Source organism: Urocampus carinirostris, chromosome 18 (assembly GCF_059441175.1).
Source record: "Urocampus carinirostris isolate Australia breed hairy pipefish chromosome 18, RoL_Ucar_1.0, whole genome shotgun sequence".
NCBI classification, from domain to species: domain Eukaryota; kingdom Metazoa; phylum Chordata; class Actinopteri; order Syngnathiformes; family Syngnathidae; genus Urocampus; species Urocampus carinirostris.
Window position 1 is genome coordinate 13,154,069 of NC_142366.1, and position 22,927 is coordinate 13,176,995.

Sequence of the window (22,927 nt, forward strand, 5' to 3'; positions counted from 1 at the left end):
TACAATACAGATGCAATAAAGTTAAGTTGCATGTCACAGGAAAAGCACAATAAAATATTGGAACATTTCGATGTTGAATTCTGAGAAGTTCAAAAAACAATGGATTGAGGGACTGACGTCGCCATGGTCACCACTATAGCAGCGTTTTGCCTTGCATTTCGCATCCTTCCGCCGTCCCTTCATCCTTGGATTTACTGTGAAGAAAATAAGAAATGAAAATGTAATATTAACATCCTCTCTAAGGATTGCCTTACTCAAAGTGGGCATGGTCCTGGAGCTCGGCATTGAGGGTCTCAGGCAGCAGCATGCAGAGGCCGGCTGCACTGGCTGGCATGATGCCGTACACCAGCATGGGCAGGTTGGGGTGGTAGGTGGCGAGCAGCTTAACCAGGGGGGCTAGAATGCCCCCCACCCGGGACCACGTTGTGTTCACGCCCAGGCCGCTCTGCCTAACCACAGTGTAGAACAGAAGAAAATGAAAGCAAAATATATAAATATTTTTGAAAGCCACACCATATATTTAAGGCAAAATTCTACAAAACTGCCAAACCTGCTTTCCAAACAAAAAAATTGACTGAATGAAATGATGATAATAATGCCAGTGTCCCATATCAGCAAATATGCCCCTTAAAATGTGTCTCCCGCATGCACTTAAGATCATTGAGGCTTTTTTTTTTACCGTCATTGTTGTTTAAATAATGGTTTCAAAACGAGGTACAAGCTGAGTTCTTTAGGAACAATGTCATAAATGCTGCAAGCAAGAAGGATACAGGTGTATTTACTTTCAGCTATATGACGTGATAACAGTTGAAAGCTTGGGAATCGAGTGGTCATTATTCATCCTCAAATCAGTTATAAGGGTGCAAATCTTCTTAATGTTTGAAATCAACTCGGATGCGTGTTCAGATGCATATCATTGGCTGAGAGACATGGAAATAATTCTTATGACATTCCTTCTTACCAGCCTCAAAGGTAGAGATGATATAGTGCTCTTGCCCTAGTGGTAGAAACACAATGTTGCACTCCTTTCCTGAATGTGTCTAAATACTTAATTTTACCTCTTAACTAGATTTACCCATGAAAAGAGTCATACCAGGCGCAGAGGGTGCTGGGCGAGAGAGAGAAGGGAGCGTGCCATTTGTGTGAGATCCGCCCACCCATTTAAATTGCCCTGCGCAAGTTTTCAAGTGTTTACAGTTTGTTCTGTGGGTCTTCATCATAAAGTGTCTCAACAATAAACATACATTGTTTAATGAGCTTCCATATACAGGATTCCATTGAGAAAGCCAAACTGTGGTCCGTTGGTATACCTCCGTTTCTGTGAACTGTTGGTGGGACTCTGCCCTGTGTATTTTGGACCGAACATTTCAATTACTGTTGACTCAACTTTACATCTACTAAAAGTGGAACGATATGGAGAAGATTAGCATGGCCCTTAATTTCTCTTCGAGCCAGCTGTAATCATGAGCCATACCTGGCCTGCCCCTTAATTTCTCTTCAAGCCAGCTGTAATCATGAGCCATACCTGGCCTGCGAGCCATACGTTCCAGACCCCAGGTGTGGAATCACTACACGGTTTGTTGCTCTGTCTTATTTTTAAATCAATACAAGTTGAGCTTACCTTAGCGCAGTTGGATACAACTCAGCTGTGTAAACAAACAGGATGGAGTAGCAAGCACTTGAGGCTAATTTTCCCAAGACGGCTATGACTGTTGTAACAGCGGAAAGCTCTTTAAGAAAAAAAAACTTAAATGTATGTCAAACTTTATGGATACTTGTGGAGATTGTTAAATACATAATAACAGGATTGTGCCAGCCACATTTTCTACCTTTTGGTACGGCAAGGAGCGAGAGGCAAGCCGCGCCCCCGAGCAACAAGCCGACTGTTTCGACCGCACGCCTCCCGAAACGTCCAATGAGTGGCAATGAGCCCAGCCGAGCCACTGCCTCTACCAGGGCGAAGATGAACTGCGTGAGGTAGATGTCCAAGACGAAGCCGCCCACGCTCAGACTCAAGCCCAGGTACATCAGGTTGGTGCAGAACCTACCAAAGAGATGTAAAAATAACCACAAGTGAAAAAGTGACATGCTTTAGAAAGAGTCACGATGTAATAGAAAAATATATCTTTTTTAAATGTAATTGTCACTCTACATTATTTGTATACTCTCTCATACCAATACGGATTTATTATGACGTCTCTTGCAAAAAACTACAACAGATTTTGGTTGGCCATAAAATTGAAATCATGTGTACTCGACAGGGCGGCATGGCAGACGAATGGTTAGCACGTCAGCCCCACGGCGTAGAGGTCCAGGGTTCAATTCCAGCTATTGACCTCCCCGTGCAGAGTTTGCCCGTTCTCCCGTTGCCTGTGTGGGTTCCCTTCAGGCACTCCGGTTTGCTCCCACATTCCAAAAGCATGGATGACAGGTTCAATAGCAGGTCTTGATTGTCCCTAGGTGTGAATGAGTGTGGACGTTTTGTCTCTGTGTGCCTTGCGACCCTAGTGAGGATAAGCGGTGCAGAAAATCGGTGGGTGTACTAGGCAGAATGTACAATGTCACGTCAGAAAAAAACACAAATAAAACAGGGTTATAGTCTTCGAGTATTTTTTTTTTCTTGGATTGTTTACAAATATTTTTGATCATTTACAGTATAATTTGTTATACGATAATGATGATGACAATGTGTATGTATGGTACTGTGATCATCGCTTCATGTTGCATAACATCCAGTTAAAAATAACAGTTGTTATGTATTTATATCAAATAAGAAATGGAAATTAAAACATACCAGATATAGCTCATGACAAGCACTCGTTTTCTCAGGTACGCTATCTTGAAAAGATCCAGCATGTTCCCTCTTTTGGGTATCTTCTCCAACTCCATCTACAGTGTTTACATTGTTTTAGCACAAAGTTTGTTTTTGAACAAAAATATGAAAGCCAGAAGTGATGCAATGCATTTATTACAATGTGATACTTGAAATTTTGGAACAATGTTGTTTATTTCCCAGTGATTTAGTATCTAATATTCATATTGTAACACGCTGCTGCCTGTTGCTAAGCTTCAGCTCATTCTGAAGAGCGGGATGAGGTTTTACACCGAAAACCAACTATGATCAGATGATGAAGGTGCTGTATCGGAGTCCGATCCGGAGGCTGGTAAAGAAAACCAGTACTTTTCAGTTTCATGTGTGGGAGCAAACCTCTAACCAGAAATTGGCCTAGAGAGGGATCAGTGCCACAAAGACACCACACAGAAAATGGTGGCCCTGAGACCCTGGGGTTTAGGGGATCTGTGAACCGTGAAACAAACATTTTAAATCTATTGACGACTTTTGGTCATCTCTGTATGGATGTTAACTTCCTTTTAGCTTAAACTGATAGTACAAGATGTGGCATCAGTTTAGTGGGCTGTGGTGTAAAAAAACAAATGTATTGTAATTCTGTTACATTACAGAGAACGGACATAAGTTTTACATAAGACTGATATAGCCTCATAATTGTTTTGATTTAAAAAGTGGCAACAGCGCCTCCAATAGTCAATCAGCGTCAGCTCGAATCAACCTTTTTTTAGGCTTGTTTCAACTAAAAGGAAACTTGTTTATATTGAATAGTCAAAATACAATATCTTATAATTAAGGGTTTTAAAGCAGAATCAATTTTGTGATTTTAATACAAATACCAACATTTGGATAAGGCGTGAGTATTGAAACAATGCAATCAATTTAAGGCATAATTCTCTTAAACGGCGAAGGTTGTGTCTACACTATCCCCAAATTGCAATGTAGTCTAAAACGATAACACAATTTCTTTCCCCATCTCGTGTAAATTAGATTAGTAACTACCAGAAAGTAGGCAGGTAAAAAAACGGTGACACAGCTGTACTGTTGGATGAGGAATCCTTTTGAATAAATGAATAAAAGTAATCAATGGCTTACTTTCTGGTATGCTTCAGGCAGAAATATGAATATTAAAAACTTAAGACAGATTTTTAAATTTCATTCTCACTGGTAGTATCTAGTAGATGTATGTAGCGTTACAGTGCCACCTTGTGTTTACTTTTGTATTTTCATAAAAAAACTCAAAACGCCAAAGCGGCAGGCAGCACGTGAAGCCAGCTCGGTATTTCTGTCATTTCTTTCGCAAACTTTATTAAGTTATTGTTATTTTAAGTCACACATTTGTTGGAAAACGTTCTACATGGGACACACTTTTTTACCCTTGTAGCTCTTAGTTCAGTTATTTAGCATAACGGTGTGTAGTAGCTTAGTTTAATTTAGCACCGTTGTTGGTAAACTTCAAATGTATTATTGTCGGTTTTTAAGCTAAAAACCTAAACAAGTATTTGTTAAAATTAGAAATAAAGTTTAGTAAATAACCCTGTCCAGCATTTCTCTCGAGAGTTCCATGTCGTTGTAGCACTTTGTTTCGTTTTATTAGCATAACGGTGTGTAACGTAACGAAGTATTCTTAGCAAATGTCACGTTTATTCATTGTTTTAGTTTTAGTTAACAACATAAAGTTATTTGTAAAATAAAAAATGGGTTCGTTAGGTAACCCTGTCCAGCATTTCTTACGACAGTTCCCTCTCGTAGCACTTTTAGTTTAGTTTTATGAGCATAATGGTGTGTAATGTAGCTAAGTATTAACAAATGTCACGTTGGTTCATAGTTGTTTTCCTTTATTTAGCAACCTAAATAATTACCGGTATTTGTAAAAAAAAAAAACGTTTGGTAATTAACCTTTTCCAGCATTTCTTGCGACAGTTCCCTCCCATTGACTTTAGCCGCCCTGCGCACCTCGGCCACGGCCTCCTCCTTCCTGCCCTGAGTCATGAGCCAGCGAGCCGATTCTGGCAGGATCCTACAGAGTTAAAATTGACTTCCTTTACCTCTTCAATACCCAATCCAGGAAGATGGACGAGGTGGCACAGACCAGAATAAAACAGCCAGGAGTACAAGAAGAGGACTGTAGAGAACCAGTTGGAGGATCCTCCAGTCAGGGATGAGATAAGCCAGGCCGGCCAACATCATCAGACCGATGGAGAAGAAGCTGTGACTGAAGATGGTGCACAGAGCAAATTTGGAAGACTCGCACCACTCACCACCTTAATGGACGGATTGACAAATATTACTCTTTCTTTTGAAGATCCCAGGACACAATCTTGCACTCACCGATCACAAATCCATTGGCGATAATGGCCGACAAGGAAAACCCGCACATGAACCGGAGAGCGATGAAAACGTATATGTTGGGAGAGAAGGCGGCACTGACACCCGCCAAGAAAAGGAGGAGATGCCCGAGTAAGAAGACAAAGCGCCGGCCAAACCTAAAACATGTAAAAGATATTTGCCCTACTTCCAAAAATAATCAGGCATCAGTGTGATAATTTGAACCTGTCAGCCATGGCGCCCAACACCAGAGCGCCAACGACGAGTCCAGCCATGTGAACAGACTGGGACACCTCGATCATCAGCTTTTGGTCGCACACCAGATTGAACTGATTTGTCAAAAAAACGCAAGTTGAAACAATCAAAAATGAAATCTGCAGCATGTTGTATATCAGAAGGTGCGTCGTGCCATTTTTTTTTCTGGGATTTTATTCCTTTTTGACAATTTTTGTGCCTTCATGCCCTTTTTCACCTTTATGTGTTTTTTTGACATTTGTTATGCTTTATCACTTTAACCCTGCGTCTTCTTCCCCACTCGTACGTTTGGTGAAGCCTTACTAAACAGTTTTTTTTAAACTGCTTTTGCGCCTTCACATGTTTTATTTCGACTGATTTTTCTGAGTCCCCCCCTTTTTTTTATTTTAGGCTTTCGTGCTTTATTTGCACCTTGCTATATACATCACACCTTTTTTTTAGATATATTTTTTATTCATACTGTAAACATATCTTTTTTGCACGTTACAACGCTGCTTTCCACCATTTTGTCTAAAGCTTACCCTTTTTTTCTAGCAGTTTTTCACTGTCTAACCTACTTCTCCCCTTCACCTTATAGTTCCACCCACTCTTATTCTTAACCTTGTTATACAACATGCATTTTTTGTTACTTCATGTCTTTTTATAACACCTTGCTGGTTACATCATGCTGTGTTACAGTTATTTAATGCTATATGTGACCATTTACACTGAAAAACAATAGTGACCAGATGATGAAGGTGCTCTATCTGAGTCAGATAATGAGCCTTCTCTTGCTACTGCTAAGCATGAGGAGCAAACCCCTACCCAAAAAAACAGCAAGGAGATGGATGGGCGCAGCTAGGCTGTACTTGCCCAAGACACACCACAGGAAATGGTGCCTCTATGATCCAGGTGGATAAGCGATCCGTGAACTATCATCGCGACTCTGGATATACCATACGCCTTTTTTTGCGCCTTAATACATTTTTTATAAACTTGCAAAACTGTTTTTTCTTACCGTATTTTCCACACTATAAGGCGCACCTAAAAGCCTTTATTTTTTTTCAAAAGCTGACCACGCGCCTTATAATGCAGTGCGCCTTATTTATGGATCAATATTAAATCGCAAAGTCTTGCAACTAATGCAGCAGCCGCCGACTAGATTTTCCCCCGAACGCCAAGTAGTCCGCGGTGTATGCTGGGATTTATTTACCGGCGTTTCATTGGCTAACCAATGTGTCACTCATCATTTGAATCGTTCACTATTGGCTAAAGTTATTCGGAGGTAAAGAGGGCGGATCCTTTTTATCATTTACAGGCTGGCATAGGCTAAAGCGGCAAAACAAAGCCTGCAATTGGCCGAAAAAGATGAATGTGAATCACACGTTGGGTTGACGGCATAGAGAAAGCATTTTTTACTATTCTGTATTTGTAAATATTTTATTCTCCTGGATTCACTACACTCACGGATATAAGAGGACCATGGTTGCACATTATTATTGAACACAACGACTTCGGTGAGCTACTCCGGCTATATATTTTCCCCTGTATCTTGTTTCAGACTGAACTTGATGTTTCTGTGATAAGCGGTGCAGATAATGGCTGGATTGGAGTGTCTCTTTTTAAATTAAACTCAATTCCAAGTGTTTGTCATATGCACAGTAAAGTTGCGAGCGAAAAAGAAAATAGAAACTAAGGAATGGTTGGCATTTCTTGAATCCCAAGACTTTAACCTTCCGAATGATATTTGGAACGATGCATTTGAGTGACATCGTACGGACACCGCATCCGCACGTGTTCTCGACACGTATTTGGTTCTTTGCAAGCTTTCGGAATGTTAAGGGGGTAATAAGTTTGACTGAACTATCTGACTGTTTTGTCGACGTTCCCATTGTAGCGCCTATAATCCAGTGCGTCTTATGTATGTCAAATATAGGACCAAAAACTATTTTTTCGGGGTGCGCCCTTTAACCCGGTGTGCCTTATAGTGCGGAAAATACGGTATTCTTTTTTTTTTTTTTGCTGCTGCTTTCCCACATTTTTTGCTGCTTTTAGAGTTTTATTTACACATTGTTATTTACATGCCATTTTTGGACGCTTTTTGCATCATTCTACATACATTGTGCTATTTTGTGCTTCTGTTTCTTTTTTTTGCACCTTACTACGTTGATTTGTGCTGTTCTGTTTAGATTTTGCTCTTTTTTTCAGTTTTTTTGTACTTAGAAACCTTTTTTGTTTTATTTTCCTTTTTACTGTAGTGCAGCTTTTCTCTCCTTATTGTACTCACAAGTCTAGTCAAGGCAGTTATTTTTGTGCAAAACAATTTCATGAAGCCTGAAATGTTTTTTTCCATATGTGCTACAGTTTGTGTTTGTGAAATGAAATGAAATGATCTGCATTTATATAGCGCTTTGTGGACATTAAATTCCAGATGTCATTGTTCTCTTTCAATAGGCAACAAGGAACATGCAGTAAGGGGTCCCTCCAATGTCTCCAAAGTGACCACCGCTGCCTCACCTCTGTCATGAGGCTTGAGGCCCCTTCCGGCACTTCAATCTGGGATCCGTTAAGGCAGCCCGTGGTGACGTTCAGCCCGTATAGTTCAATGGTCTCCAGGTCCAAGTCCACCGGCATGAACATGAAGCAGCTCTGGAAGCTTCCTTCCGTGATTACAGGGACGGTGAGCTCCTTCTGCCTCTGGTATGTTAAGTTAGCATCGCCCAGCTCTAAAATCCAGTCTGTGTTGCAGTAGTTAGGGAAGTTGAGCCCCGTGAAGACCTGGCCAATGATATCAAAAGCCACAAAGATGTTGGGAACGCATAAGGCGGCCACCAGGCGCTTCTGGAACAGGCCAAACTCGCCGATCTCCTTCAGGACGTGCGCGAAGGTACTCATGATGACGGGAAATGTCCCGCAACTCCACGCCAGTCGCTCGTCCTTCACTGTACGGCGTTAATGGTTAACACTATCAATAACTGGCATTTGTTTATGAGCTTCACAACTTTGGTAAGTGCAAAAGGCAGGTGGGGCTTGACAGTCATATCGTGGGGGCACTTGAGGACAATTCAAGTCACATTTTTTTTTGTATAACCCTTAATCACAAAGAGTCAACACATTTTTTTTTTCAAACTTATAATTACTTTATATACAAAAACGACAAACGTAAGATCGTAAAATTTTCATGAAGGTTTTAAAATTCTGTACATGCAGAAAATGCTAGTGATGTAATATGATCACTCGCTATAACGCGTTTCGTTTTCAAGGTTTGGTTACTTCACGGGTTTCAATCGTGCATTCTGATTCGCTATGAACAGTCTCCCCATTTTATTATTTGACGGTACAGTAGTTATTTGTAAAAAAAAAAAAAAACAAGAAAAAAAAAAAGTTTGTAAAGTACTTTGCAATAATCTGTGGTCCATGCAGCCTGTATAAAGGGTTTGTTCTTTGCGTTCAGTGTATTATAGAGCATTTAATTTTATAATCATTGTAAAAAAATATGTATTGAGGTTTGTACTACACTCCTGTGAAAAACAAGGGATTACTGTACTGGACCATTAGTTATAAAATGGCTGTTATTGTTAAATAATTATAAATTCTGTCACCTTTTTATTCATATTGCATTATAATTACCGGTAATAGAAATGTGTTTAATTCCTTTATCCTTATTTGTTCAATGGCAACTAGAGGGCACTCCATACTTATTTTAGAAGTTGGAACCAATGCATTCACTTAACTCTAGAAAAATGCAATTATGAAAAATACTTTATTAGTATTTGTTAGAATTCTCTTTTTCTTTAATGTACAGTATATATACTGTACACATCAGTTAAATCAAATGATTTCAATGTAAAGAATGCACAAAAATGTAACACAATAAAACACAGTTTAATACTTATTGCAAAACAATTATAAATTACAACAGACACCTTAACACATTGTGATTTTTTCCAACATTCAATGAGTGACTCATTTTCAATACATCAAAACGAAACCAAAATCTATCGTGACAATGAGAGATATTGCCTAAATAAGCTTTTATCTGAGCTGATAGGGCAACCTTTACACCCAAACAGGCACAAGTTGATTTTGTCCGCCAAACAGGCATTTATGACTTACAAAAAGATGACTGCTCATCTTGCATACAAGGCGAGTAGAAGGCGCTGATTGTTTTTTTTTTTTTTTTTTTTTTTTAAATCCACCCGCTGCACATGTCCCATCTAGAACAAGTAATGACTGAAAATCAATAACTGTACACAATACATTTTCATTTTGTGTTTTTTTTGTTTTCAATAGAAAAGGCAGAAAATTCAATCGGCGAAGCATCAGACCTCCGAGACTTATCTGCGCCAGGATAGAACAAAGGCCAAGCAAGAAACATTCCCGTTAGGGAAAAAGAAAAATTCTCCTAAATGTCATTACAGTATTTACATACGTGAATCAAAAAAACATAACTTTTTTTTCGTTTTCCTTCTACCAACGACTCAAATATCCTCTGCTGGCTGTGAGTTTTTAGCTTTTGCTACGTTGGACTCGGGATATGATAAAGTGACAGTGTGAAATTTTTCACCACTTGAGGTTGTTGTAGCTCAGAATGGAGTGAACCATGTGCATATGTTGAAGGTACTTTGGAAGCTCGGAGGATACTACTTGGCTAGAGAAGGAAACTGTGGAAAAGGTGGAAGATGCCTGAATCACCGAAATCAGCAACCCTCACATGAAGAACTCAGCTGTGGCAGGTAAGTGACTGTTAAAGCACTACCGGGACTAGCTTCATTCAGGCATCCGTAGTTGTAAAATGGCAGTACTCCTAAGAGCTTCTCAAGTTGTGTAATATAATTAAACATTTCTAGCCTAAAAATTATGTTCATGAAAATACATGTGATTTTGCTTACTATTTTGATGAATAGTGTTTTATTTAAATGAATTAAGTATTCTTTCACCACAGAGGTGTTCTTTATAAAACACAGTCTTTAAAAAGTTGCATTTTGGCAATGTGATAATAAAATTGAAGTGATAAATACTAAAATGCTAACATTTACGTTGGCATACATATGTTTTTTTTTCCTGATAAACTGCTTAAAAATCCATTGCAATTACAGTGGAACCTCGGTTTTCGAACGCCTCTCAGTTCGAACAAATCGGTTCTCGACCAAAAATGAAGAAATTCTTGCTTCGCTGTTCGGTCAAATAATCGGAGTTTGAACGCCGGTACGCTAGGGTGCGATGCTGAGCGGCGTACGGGTGTAGATCGTGTAGATTGCCCCCACCCCTCGTGAAGAACTCTTATCACGTGCGGACGTGTTTCGTTTTGCTTTCGCTTTTAATATAGGTGTACCAAGTGTTTTAGCCCCTAATTATGCCTCCGAAAAAGGTCGGTGCAAGCAGCAAAGTTGCTACATGTGAAAAAAGAAGAGTAGTGGTACAACTATTGCATTTAAGAAAGAAATAGCAAAATATGAAGAAGGTGTGCGAGTTTCCGATCTTGCTATACATACAGCATGGCTTTTGCTGAGCACCACAAAGGTAAGAAATCCTATTCATAATTCTTTTTACACTAACATGAACGAGTAAAAATAAACAAAGGGTAATCTTTCGTACGGAAGATTACGATAACGCGAACGTACGATTAGCCTGGGTTAGCTTTGTTTACGTAAAACATTCAAGGTATTGGAACGGAGCTCCCTTTCCAATGAAGCGCTAGCCACTTGCTGTAGAGACCCGGGTGCTAAATAACATTTAAACGACCTGATTTCTTTATTTTTACACGTTCATGTTAGCGTAATCTTTCGTACGGAAGATTAAGCTAACGCAAACGTACAAGCCTGGGTTAGCTTCATGTTTACGTTCATGGTAAACATTCAGGGTGTTGGAACGGATTAAAACGATTTTACATTACTTTTAATGGGAAAAACGAATTTCGGTGATCGACCAAATCGGTTTTTGAAACAGGGTTCTGGAACGGATTATGGTCGAGAACCGAGGTTCCACGGTATACCATAATTTGTGTGCTGTTAAAACGTTTTTTTTTTTTGCACTTACATATCCAGCGATGCAAAACATGATTGATGTCAACTTAAGAAAACTGCATTCAGTAGTTGTGCAAATATCGGACAAAAGCAAAAACTCAGCGCCGTGCATCCTCGCAGCCATCCAACAAATCCACTGTAAACATTTTTTTTTCTCAGAAGCATATGTGGTCATAGTTCAGCAAGGTGGCTCTTGAACTTTTCTTTGGCAGGAGTTTTTTTTCTTCTTTACATCCATAGAAAAATTGCAATCATCTCAGTGTTTTTTTTTTTCTTCTTCACATCATTTTAGGCAAGTCACGGTCCCCCAAATGTGGTCAACTGCGCTTTTAGCTGATGGTGAGCTGAGCGAAGCCGATTAATTTGACGTCATCTGGTATTTCCGATCCTTCTATTCCAGAAGCCTGCAACCAAGGTTAAAACATTTTTTTAAAGGTCTATTATATATATATGTCTTAGCTTTAAAACTCACCAGTTTGAAAACAACATTTTTCTCGGTTTTAGGCTGGTCGACTATTTTCTGCAAGTTTGCTGCAACTTCAAGCAAAACAAAAAAGAGGGTTAATTATGCATTTTATTTTATTTTTAATTCAGAAGAAAGAAGCCAGCATTACCACCGACCTACGACAACGTCCCTCCCATCCACCAGGCCTGCTGACACCAGCTCCTGAGAGACTCCGTCTGCGGTGTCTGCAAAAAACACACGGGGGTCTATCGGTACGTAGGATGTCATTCTTTGGGCTCGCCACTAGAGAGCATGCTTATATTTTTTTTAGTACTGTAAACCTTTGTTTTACAAGGTTAACAGTTACATAAGACTTTCCCCCAGCAATAATCGAAATCCGTAGAAAAGCACCACTTCAGTAAAGCTACTTACTTGTTAACTGTTGGTATCTTCCGCTTTCTCTTTGGTGTGCAAAATGAAATACTCGACCGATGTTTAGGACCCATTTTAAAGGGTTTCACAAACACAGGGTTTGTACAGGTGACTGAAATCCTTGAAAGTGCTTGAATTTTGGGTGACATACTTATAAATGCTTGAAAATGTTGCAATGTTTACAACAAGCCTGCGTAAAACTGACGCCGACATTGTCCTATGAAGCATCATCGCCTCTTATAGGTTGTCCCCAAGAGGACAGGTGCATGCTTCACCTAAACATGACACTATGAAATGTTATTAGTGCAAAGATTACATGTAAATTATGGACATTTATTATGGGCCATTAAAACAATCAGTGGCAAACTGTAAAGGGAAGAACACCCTGCAACTGAAAATGTAAGCTACGTGTTAGTCATGTTTATTTGTATAGCCCTTAATGACAGTCTATTAATGTCATTTTTACCCAACGCCTATCTATATGGGGAAAGATTTGTCTAGAAAATGTTTACAATGTATTGGATACATCCCAAAAATATATTTGCACCTTATCTAAGATGTAAAATTCATATATACAGTCTGTCTTGAAAAATGCACACGCAAAATTAAAAATCCCTAATGAAACTCTACCTTCATTTTTTTACAAGGTCCATAATTGATGTGTATTAGTATAAAAATTACATATTTCATAGTGCTCTGTTCAGGTGTAGCATGCACCTGTCCTCTTGGTCGTGCCCGTAGGGGGCGATGAAGCTTTAAAGGACAATGGCATACAAACGAATGCCAGCTGCTATTTATCACAAGGGAAGAAATGCAATGGCAGGGCAAAGCCACCAGAGAGCAGTGTTGTTGTCATTTAAAAGCACTTCACCCATAATTCAAGGATTTCAAGCATCTGTACGAAGAATGTAATATATAACATATAGGAAGTCCTAAATAATACATAATGTGCATTTCAGGATTCTAAACCAAAATCTAAGATCCACAATTTCAGTTCCATTATTACCTATTATGAAATCTGACTAATAATATACATCTTTCCACCATCAAATGAAAAAACATATTTATAGATTAGATCAATAGATTGGGGTTAATCTTGGGGATTTATGCAGTATTTTCATTTATGAATGACTATACATGCAGATGTTTGTTATATTTATTAATAATTTTCTTTAAAACATTCAGCATACATTAAGACAAAACTAATCTATTTATACAGTACTTTGAGTTGCAATGTATTGCCTGAAAAAGGTTTTTAAAATATAATTCAAGTTGGTTTTAAAATACTCAGTGAAAAATAAAAACAATATTAAAATAATATATTGGCTACCTGTTTTTAACACACCATTTAATATTTAGTGTTGTATTATTTCAATTTTCATATTTCTGTAGTAGTAGTATTACTGAAGTGGTATTTTTGTAGAATCGCCGAAGTTTTTTTGTTCGGTGGGCTGGATCAAAAAGCCCGTCGGGCCGCATGTTTCCCACGGGCAGTAGTTTGCCCAACCCTTGATCAGACTAGGCTTACCTCTGCCTGGCATGAACTCGAAGCGAATATCATTTAATTCCCTCTTTTTATTCCTGAAAGAGAGAGAGGGAGAGAAAGAAGTTTCCAGTATGAGATTTAAAACTAAAATGTCATGAAGCCGGAACGCACCTTAACCGTAAAACCAAACTAATGGGAGATGTCACATTGCTGGAGCCAGTTGGAACCTGTGCAAAACAGTTCAGAATTGAAAAGAAAACTGACGTTCCCTGTGGTAATTCTAGCTATGGTGAAGGTGTCCATCACCGGTACGGAAGCAGCGTCAGTTGTGTGCGCTGAATGCGAACCCTGAGGTAGTTCAGCTTTGCCAGCAACGCCGGGTGGTGCGTTCAAAGGCTCCGGAATCGGGAACATCTGAGAGAACAAATGGTGAGTTAGAAACCAGGTAGGTAACATCCTCAGTGAGGGTGGGTTTGCGGGGACTCACCTCTGCGTTCTGTGGTGCTTCTTTCACTCTGGGTGACTGGTAAAATATAAATGAATTACATTAGAAGCATACGATAAGAATTGCAAAGTTTAGATAGCACACAGGGAGTAGAGGTGCATCTCAACTTATTTTAAAATTCAAATATGCAATTGAAGTTGTTGTGCACTGCAGAAAGAAAACCTGACACAAAAGCAGAAAATGTTGCTCATTTTAAGATCTGTTTTCTTGTGTCTCGGATAAAATAACATCAAATGATCTTATGGTAATACTAATTCGATTATCTAGTATATTGTAGGGTTTTTTTTTTGTTCCCATTTCAAGAAATGTTTTTTATCCAGATCAGAAAAAAATATTAACTTATAGTATGAAAAAATCAACTATACATTAAGATTAAAAAATCAAAATGGGAATAAAATCCTATAGTAAGACTCGTAGCATGTAGATTTTTCATCTACATTAAGACATATTTCCTACCTAAGTTAGAAAAAAATATATATATAAATGTATACTTTAATTGTATTTATATTTTACTAGAAGATAACTTCAACAATGAATAAAATAATCCTATAAAATTGGATTATCTATCATATAGTAATTTTAAAAGATATTTTCTACCTAGATTTGATTTTTTTAATAGTATACTTAGTATACTTTTTGCTCATTATATTTATATTTTATTATTTTACTAGAAGCAAAACTTGAAATTGGAATGAAAATCTTTTACAAAGAAATTAGATATCCAGCACATAGTAGTTTTTTTTCCCATTTCGAGAAATATTGTTACGTAAATGAGAAATAAAATAAATAATCTGAATAAAATAATTGAAAAGTATATTTTATTTTACTAGATAAGATAAAACATTTACCAATAGAAATAAAATCATCCGACGGTAAAACAAATATTAGCTAGTACATAGTAAATGTTTTGTTCGCGTTCCAAGAAATACTTTCAACTTAGGTTATTATACAGGGAGTGCAGAATTATTAGGCAAATGAGTATTTTGACCACATCATCCTCTTTATGCATGTTGTCTTACTCCAAGCTGTATAGGCTCGAAAGCCTACTACCAATTAAGCATATCAGGTGATGTGCATCTCAGTAATGAGAAGGGGTGTGGTCTAATGACATCAACACCCTATATCAGGTGTGCATAATTATTAGGCAACTTCCTTTCCTTTGGCAAAATGGGTCAGAAGAGGGACTTGACAGGCTCTGAAAAGTCAAAAATAGTGAGATATCTTGCAGAGGGATGCAGCACTCTTAAAATTGCCAAGCTTCTGAAGCGTGATCATCGAACAATCAAGCGTTACATTCAAAATAGTCAACAGGGTCGCAAGAAGCGTGTAGAAAAACCAAGGCACAAAATAACTGCCCGTGAACTGAGAAAAGTCAAGCGTACAGCTGCCAAGATGCCACTTGCCACCAGTTTTGCCATATTTCAGAGCTGCAACATCACTGGAGTGCCCAAAAGCACAAGGTGTGCAATACTCAGAGACATGGCCAAGGTAAGAAAGGCTGAAAAACGTCCACCACTGAACAAGACACACAAGCTGAAACGTCAAGACTGGGCCAAGAAAAATCTCAAGACGGATTTTTCTAAGGTTTTATGGACTGATGAAATGAGAGTGAATCTTGATGGGCCAGATGGATGGGCCCGTGGCTGGATCGGTAAAGGGCAGAGAGCTCCAGTCCGCCTCAGACGCCAGCAAGGTGGAGGTGGGGTACTGGTATGGGCTGGTATCATCAAAGATGAGCTTGTGGGGCCTTTTCGGGTTGAGGATGGACTCAAGCTCAACTCCCAGTCCTACTGCCAGTTTCTGGAAGACACCTTCTTCAAGCAGTGGTACAGGAAGAAGTCCGCATCCTTCAAGAAAAACATGATTTTCATGCAGGACAACGCTCCATCACACGCATCCAAGTACTCCACAGCGTGGCTGGCAAGAAAGGGTCTAAAAGAAGAAAAACTAATGACATGGCCTCCTTGTTCACCTGATCTGAACCCCATAGAGAACCTGTGGTCCCTCATCAAATGTGAGATTTACAAGGAGGGAAAACAGTACACCTCTCTGAACAGTGTCTGGGAGGCTGTGGTTGCTGCTGCACGCAATGTTGATCGTGAACAGATCAAAGCACTGACAGAATCCATGGATGGCAGGCTTTTGAGTGTCCTTGCAAAGAAAGGTGGCTATATTGGTCACTGATTTGTTTTTGTTTTGTTTTTGAATGTCAGAAATGTATATTTGTGAATGTTGAGCTGTTATATTGGTTTCCCTGATGAAAATAAATAATTGAAATGGGTATACATTTGTTTTTTGTTAAGTAGCCTAATAATTATGCACAGTAATAGTCACCTGCACACACAGATATCCTCCTAAAATAGCTAAAACTAAAAAAGCCCCACTCCAACTTCCAAAATATTCAGCTTTGATATTAATGAGACTTTTGGGTTCATTAAGAACATGGTTGTTGTTCAATAATAAAATTAATCCTCAAAAATACAACTTGCCTAATAATTCTGCACTCCCTGTACATTTTTTTTATAAACTAGCATATATTTTTACTTTATTTTCTCATTATCCTAGATATGAAAAAAAAATCATCCTATAGTAAGACTGATTACACTCTCACTTTAGTTCCTGTATTAAGAAACTTTTTACCTAGATTAGACATGGATTGATTTAAATATTTAATGTAAACAAATAAAAATGATGCTTAAAATTAGCTCAATTTTCTGCAAATGGGGTATTTTTTTCATGAGCACTGAAGTAAAAAAAGGGTTTATATATATATATATATATATATATATATATATATATATATATGAACCCTAACATTATTTTCTGAACATTTAACAATTTTGTCTCCAATGTTTTAGTGGCTGGAGATGCACCTGCCGAAAGTTCACACGGGAAGTGAATAGCACACAAGAAGGTGAGACCAGTGAACGCCACACTTATTTAGTTAACATTAGTGCAATGCAAATTAACCAAAAAAATGATTATTAAAACAAAATATGTATCTAGATGTAGTATTTAATAAACATCAATATAGCTCAATACAACAATAATGAGTCCTCTTTAGTGAATTTCAAGTTCATCACACAATTGATGACATGAAAACTGCTAAAAAATAAGCATGCTGATTTAGGAGCACACTGCGTTAGTTGTCACGTGAAAAGAAGGCAGAAATGTAAAAACAAAAAAGAGGTCCGGTCGTCCGACACTTGGCCAAAAGAAAGCCAGTAACACACATTTCAATCATTTTACCCGGAGGTGCAAACTGATTGGAAAAGTCAACAACAAAAAATATATTAAGGTGGGAACAATTGCAAATGGCTTCCAGGAAAGGGAACTCTTGCATTGCGTGCTTTTATGTTTATTATTTTAATGGCCAATAATAATTCATAAAATTAGTTTTGATTAATTTTTATCTCAAAATAGGTATAATATTATCAATATATAAGTGTAATATTCCATTTAAGGGCTTCAACTAATATTGGGGTTTTAAATTAAGATTCAATACTAATTGTGAATTGTAGTTCCAAATGAAGGTTGGTATTTAAATTAAATTTTAAGTGTTATCAGTTTCATATCAAGGGTTTTATTTAAATATTAGAATTTTAAAGTGGCAGTGTGTAATAATTTAGAGGTTGCTGCTTTAGAAAGAAATTTACGTTTGTGTGTGTTTGAACACATACTATGGAAGCCTGAAGTATATCACATTGCAAAATCTGGTAACCTACTTGAACATTGTTTAGTGCACCACACGACAGTGTTTTGCATAATAGCTAAAAAGATTTGGTTATTTTTAGTTTTAACAGACATGCGTTGCGACATTTTTGTCAATGGAACTGTAATGTTTGTGAGTTAACAATAATAATTCAATTGATTTAATCCCTCACCGACTATACCTCGGAGATAAGTCGGTGCTGTCGCAGCAGAGCGTGCGCCAAATGACTTATTTACAGCACCTGGTATTCCTAGGCGGTCTCTCATCAGAAACAGGCTCAACCCCGATTAGCTTCCCGAGATCGGGCGTTTTCCGGGTTGGTATGGCCATAGACAAGGTCATACAGATAAATTAAGAGTTATTTTACATGAAGGAGTAGTTACATTTATTTATTATTATTTAGCATGCCATTCAATTACATTTAGTTCAACATAGAAATTACATCAGACTTGGTGAAAATAAATTTGACACCCCTGGTCTAGTGAGAGCGAATAGCTAGAGTTGGTCAGAGCTTGTTAATGAGGCTAACTTTAACGGCGACCAGGAGAAGATACTAAAAAAGGCTAGGAAAAGCTTGGAACAATAAATTAGAATCTGTGATGCAACCCAGCTGTAAAAGGAGAGTGAAATTAAAGGACAAAGCAAGCCAAGAGTCATAGCCTGCCACAAAGTGTTTAAACACAAGTGGCTAATGGTGGAAACAGTTTAAAAAAAAAAAAAAAAAAGTGACCGGTTGTGGCCACACTAGTAGCATTGAAGGATGAAGCACAAGCAACTAACAATTACAACCGTTACTATTGGTGAGCTATAGCCTGCAGCCTAGTGGCTCACACAAGTTACCAAAGAAAGAATTAGAAATAAAATGTTGAAAGTGATCAGCTGTGGAAGGGGACACTGAAGGATGAAGCGGGAGCAGCTAACAGTAACGGCTAACCAAGTGGCTAACGTGAAAGGCTAGAGAAGGAAACAGTAGAAAAAGTGGAGGATGCCTGAATCACAGAACTTTTCACATGCAAAGCTTAGATAAGTAGTTGCTAAGTATTAATTATAAACACCTATGGGACAAGAGAGCTTTAAAAAAAATGATCATTCAGTCCTCCATAATAGTAAGATGAGCACCAAGTTGCATGTTACCAATACAAATTTCCAAACCAACAAAAATCATGTATATGAATTGATAGTTTCATTTAATGTAACATGTTTACACCAGGGATTGCTATAATACACACTGGGGCTTTGAATAAAACCTTAGTTTTAAACCCAAAACACCTTCAACAAGTTTCACAGGTAATAAATGAAGGTCTTTCTAAAAATGTCAGGGTCCAACATTAAGAATTTCTCAAAAAACTTTAAGGTTAGTATTTTAAACCGAGAGTTGGGTATCAAATTAGAGCTTTAGCCTATTAATGTTTAAAACTAAATGTAAGGACTTTAAAGTAAGGTTTTAAATGAAGGTTTTGATCCCATTTTGCTTAGTACAACTAAGAAAATTAGTGTTTTTGATATGTGCAATTAATGAGTGTCCCTCCTCATTAGGGGAGGGAAGCCATATGCACGTCTCCAGCAAGTGAACAACCCTGGCTGCTGGCAGCTCCAGTGGGTAGGCGAAGCGCACTTGTCGCCTGGGGGCGCCAGCAGGCTTGGCCTGCTGCTCCTTCGCCGTCGGACACAACACATATACAGGTGAGACTCACATAGAGTGGACCAGACAATAACAAGGATGGGACATGTAACGCTGGGGGAAAAGAATGCTAGCGCCGCCTCTCACCCTCAAAGCAGCCACGGCCGCTTTGCCTTCCTCGCTTTCTTCGTCCAGTTCGTCATCACTCCATTCCCACTCGCCGTCCTCAGTTTTGTGTAAGCGCCCGCTGGAACCGGGAACGCGGCGAACCTGGCGCCAAATTGGAAATATTCGGGGGGGGGGAAACAGTGGAAGTCTATTAAAACCTGACCATACTATGTAGTGGCAACTATGGACCCTTTTGTTTGTTCGTCAACTTATCTTGAAGGCAAACAAGCATACACGCTAAAGGTGTACCTTTGCATACTCAAAATGGATTGCTTTGACAATATGGTTCTTATCTTACGGTGTATTCCTGGACGCTGGCTATTTCAGCTGAAAATGAAAATCTCCATTCTGATCCCTGTGCATTCCATGTATCATTCTGAATCAGATGCACCTGTTTGAGGTCACTAGCTGCATAAAAACACCTGTCCATCTCATACAATCAGTAAGACTAACAAAATTGTACACCTCCACAAGGCTGGAAAGGGCTACGGAGCAATTGCCAAGCAGCGTGGTGAAAAAAGGTCCACTGTTGGAGCAATATTTGGAAAATGGAAGAACCTAAATATGACAGTCACTCTCAATCGGAGTGGAGCCCCATGCAAGATATCACCTCGTGGGGTCTCAATAATTCGAAGAAAGGTGAGGAATCAGCCTGGAACGACACGACAGGGATTGGTCAATGACCTGAAAAAAGCTGGGACCACCGTTTCCAAGGTTACTGTAGGTAATACACCAAGACATCATGATTTGAAATCATGCACGGCATGAAAGGTTCCCCTGCTTAAACCGACACATGTCAAGGCCCGTCTTAAGTGTACATATGACCATCTGGATGATACAGAGGAGTCATGGGAGAAAGTTTTGTGGTCAAATGAGACCAAAAAGTTCTATTTTGGTCATAATTTCACTAAGCGTGTTTGGAGGAAGAAGAATAAAGAGTACAATCCGAAGAACACCATCCCCACTGTGAAGTATGTAGGTGTTAGCATCATGCTCTGGGGGTGTTTTACGGCTCATGGTACAGGACGAGTGCACTGCATTAAAGAGGAGATGACTGGACTCCTGTAATGTGAGATATTTGGGAACAACTTCCTTTCCCTCAGAGCATTCAAGATGGGTCATGGCTGGGTCTTCTAACACGACAACGACCCGAAGCACACAGCCAGGAAAACCAAGGAATGGCTCCGTAAGAAGCATGGTTTTAGCACGGCCCAGCCAGTCTCCAGACCTAAACCCAATCGAAAATCTTTGGATTCCTGCAGTGTGTGCGAACCTGGTGAAAAACTACAGGAAACGTTTGACCTCTGTAATAGCAAACAAAGGCTACTGTACCAAATATTAACATTCATTTTCTCAGGTGTTCAAATACTTATTTGCAGCTGTATCAAGCAAATTGTTAAAAAAAATCATCTATCATGATTTCTGGATTTTTCTTTTTAGTTTGTCTCTCACATTGGACATGCACCTCTGATGAAAATTTCAGACTCCTCCATGATTTCTAAGTGGGAGAAATAGCAAAATAGCACGGTTTTTAAATACTTATTTTCTTCACTGTATGTCATGTGTGACGTCACAGCCAAAAGTGTGGGCAAAAAGATGTCGTAGTTGCACCATAATCGGGGAAAAAAACGTTAGTAATCCTAAAATTGAAGTTTTACGGGATCCCAGTAAACACTTCTGGTCAAAGAAAAAGAAGAGTTTTGGTTGAATGCATTCAAGCAAAACGATTGAGCTGAAGAACTCACTTCATATTTGGTAATAGAAAATAAACATTTATGATTGTTGCTAACAAGTCCAAATTACTTCTTATATCGCCAAACTAGCTTGTTGTTTTCTTACTTTCAGCTAACCGTTAGTGTGTAGCCCAGGGGTCGTGAACCTCAAAACCGCCAAACTCGCTCTCCACTCAAAATCTAATTATTCCGCACATTTTATTTTACTGTTTGATGTTAGAAAATTTGATAAAACTTTTGAAATAGGAATATTGTCAGAACCTGTGTCCCAAATCAACAAATATACCACTTTTAAAGTAAAAGTCATTGTGTTAAACTAATCTGATTCCTTGAGTTATAAAAAAAAAGGATGAAATGTTAAAAGAAAAACAAGAACGATGACTTACTCTTTTGGACCTTTCCGAAATTGTGGGCGTCCTCTCAATGAGTTTGTCCAGGAGGTAGTCGTGAGTCTGTCAGTACAGGGAAACCTTTTTTTATGGCGTTTATAGATAGTTATCACAGCAGTCTTCAAATACATTTAAAAGTATATGAGAAATGTTTTTAAGGGACGGTGTAATATATGACCACATGACCTCAGGAATTCTCTGCCATCCTGACCATCTTCCAATCCATACTCAAAACACACCCAATCCATGACTGCTTCACATGGTCACCAACATAACTATTTTATCCCATTTACCTTGGGTGTCCTCAACGTCGCTTCAAAATAAAATGTATTTCTGTATTTTTCTTATGTTGTGTAGTTCAACTGAGAAAAAAAAGTACGAGATAATACAAGGAAAACAAAAAAAACTAAGGAAGCTCAAATGATCATTAAGCACCATGTTTTCATTATTCATTCTGGGTACCAGTAGCAACAAGATAAATATATCTTCTCCATCTTTGAGGGTAATGTTATGAAAAATGAATCCAAATTTTTCAATCTGTGTGTACAGTGGAACCTCGCTAGTTCGCGGTTCCACTTTTGCGGGTTCAGAGCTTCGCGGGTCTAAAAAATATACCTTACCTTCTCAATAAAAGCATTTATTGACTTGAGCAAGCGCGAGCTTATGTCAACTGAGGACACTGTGTGGACACTCTTACTGTGAAGGGGAGGGGGAGGCCCTGACACAATGCTTAGTCATGGTGAGTTACCGCTTCGCTCACCCCCCCTCTCCTTCAACTCCTCCCACCTCACCCCCTTCTTATGTGGCGCTGTTTATCATGGAGGAACTCGCAGACGCGACGTAAGTATATTCTCTTCTGTCACATTTCATCTCAAGTTTGACTTTATTATACCAAAAGCGAGCGGTTGTTTGTACTACCTAAACACGGCTAATTGTGTGTAGTTTCGTGTATTTGTTGTAAAAGCCGTTCGATGCCGCTAGTTAAAGTATGTTGTTATTG

General features: G+C 38.7%; 2 protein-coding genes and 1 long non-coding RNA gene across 4 annotated transcripts in view; 1 reads left to right on the forward strand and 2 right to left on the reverse strand.

The window, feature by feature from the left end:
• Positions 1 to 44: 44 nt before the first annotated feature.
• Positions 45 to 8,305, reverse strand: LOC148348400 (solute carrier family 22 member 13-like). Its single transcript, XM_088322645.1, has 10 exons — positions 7,928 to 8,305; positions 5,402 to 5,505; positions 5,180 to 5,334; positions 4,941 to 5,112; positions 4,748 to 4,868; positions 2,795 to 2,889; positions 1,830 to 2,044; positions 1,622 to 1,730; positions 255 to 449; positions 45 to 194 (listed from the first exon to the last, which is right to left on the reverse strand). The coding sequence occupies exons 1-10, from the start codon at positions 8,303 to 8,305 to the stop codon at positions 134 to 136; spliced, it is 1,605 nt and encodes a 534-aa protein (XP_088178771.1). The 3' UTR covers positions 45 to 133.
• LOC148348401 (uncharacterized) lies at positions 4,036 to 21,614 on the forward strand. The gene is made up of 9 exons (XR_015847692.1): positions 4,036 to 4,127; positions 7,865 to 8,090; positions 8,163 to 8,297; positions 9,704 to 10,146; positions 11,729 to 11,851; positions 12,031 to 12,153; positions 14,084 to 14,228; positions 17,163 to 17,218; positions 19,553 to 21,614. It is a non-coding gene; the product is annotated as an uncharacterized LOC148348401 (long non-coding RNA).
• The window catches only part of oxsr1b (oxidative stress responsive kinase 1b), a 57,729-nt gene continuing 44,078 nt past the window's right edge, over positions 9,277 to 22,927 (reverse strand). Inside the window, exons 10-19 of one of the 2 annotated variants that reach the window (XM_088322640.1) lie at positions 21,925 to 21,990; positions 19,785 to 19,907; positions 19,593 to 19,670; positions 14,287 to 14,322; positions 14,106 to 14,213; positions 13,971 to 14,026; positions 13,842 to 13,894; positions 12,058 to 12,126; positions 11,909 to 11,973; positions 9,277 to 11,840 (exon numbers count right to left, since the gene is read on the reverse strand). In XM_088322640.1, coding sequence (XP_088178766.1) covers positions 11,766 to 11,840; positions 11,909 to 11,973; positions 12,058 to 12,126; positions 13,842 to 13,894; positions 13,971 to 14,026; positions 14,106 to 14,213; positions 14,287 to 14,322; positions 19,593 to 19,670; positions 19,785 to 19,907; positions 21,925 to 21,990 — 729 coding nt within the window. In that variant the 3' untranslated portion in view covers positions 9,277 to 11,765. The remainder of the gene's footprint in view (positions 11,841 to 11,908; positions 11,974 to 12,057; positions 12,127 to 13,841; positions 13,895 to 13,970; positions 14,027 to 14,105; positions 14,214 to 14,286; positions 14,323 to 19,592; positions 19,671 to 19,784; positions 19,908 to 21,924; positions 21,991 to 22,927) is intronic. The other variant, XM_088322641.1, reaches the window with a different exon arrangement.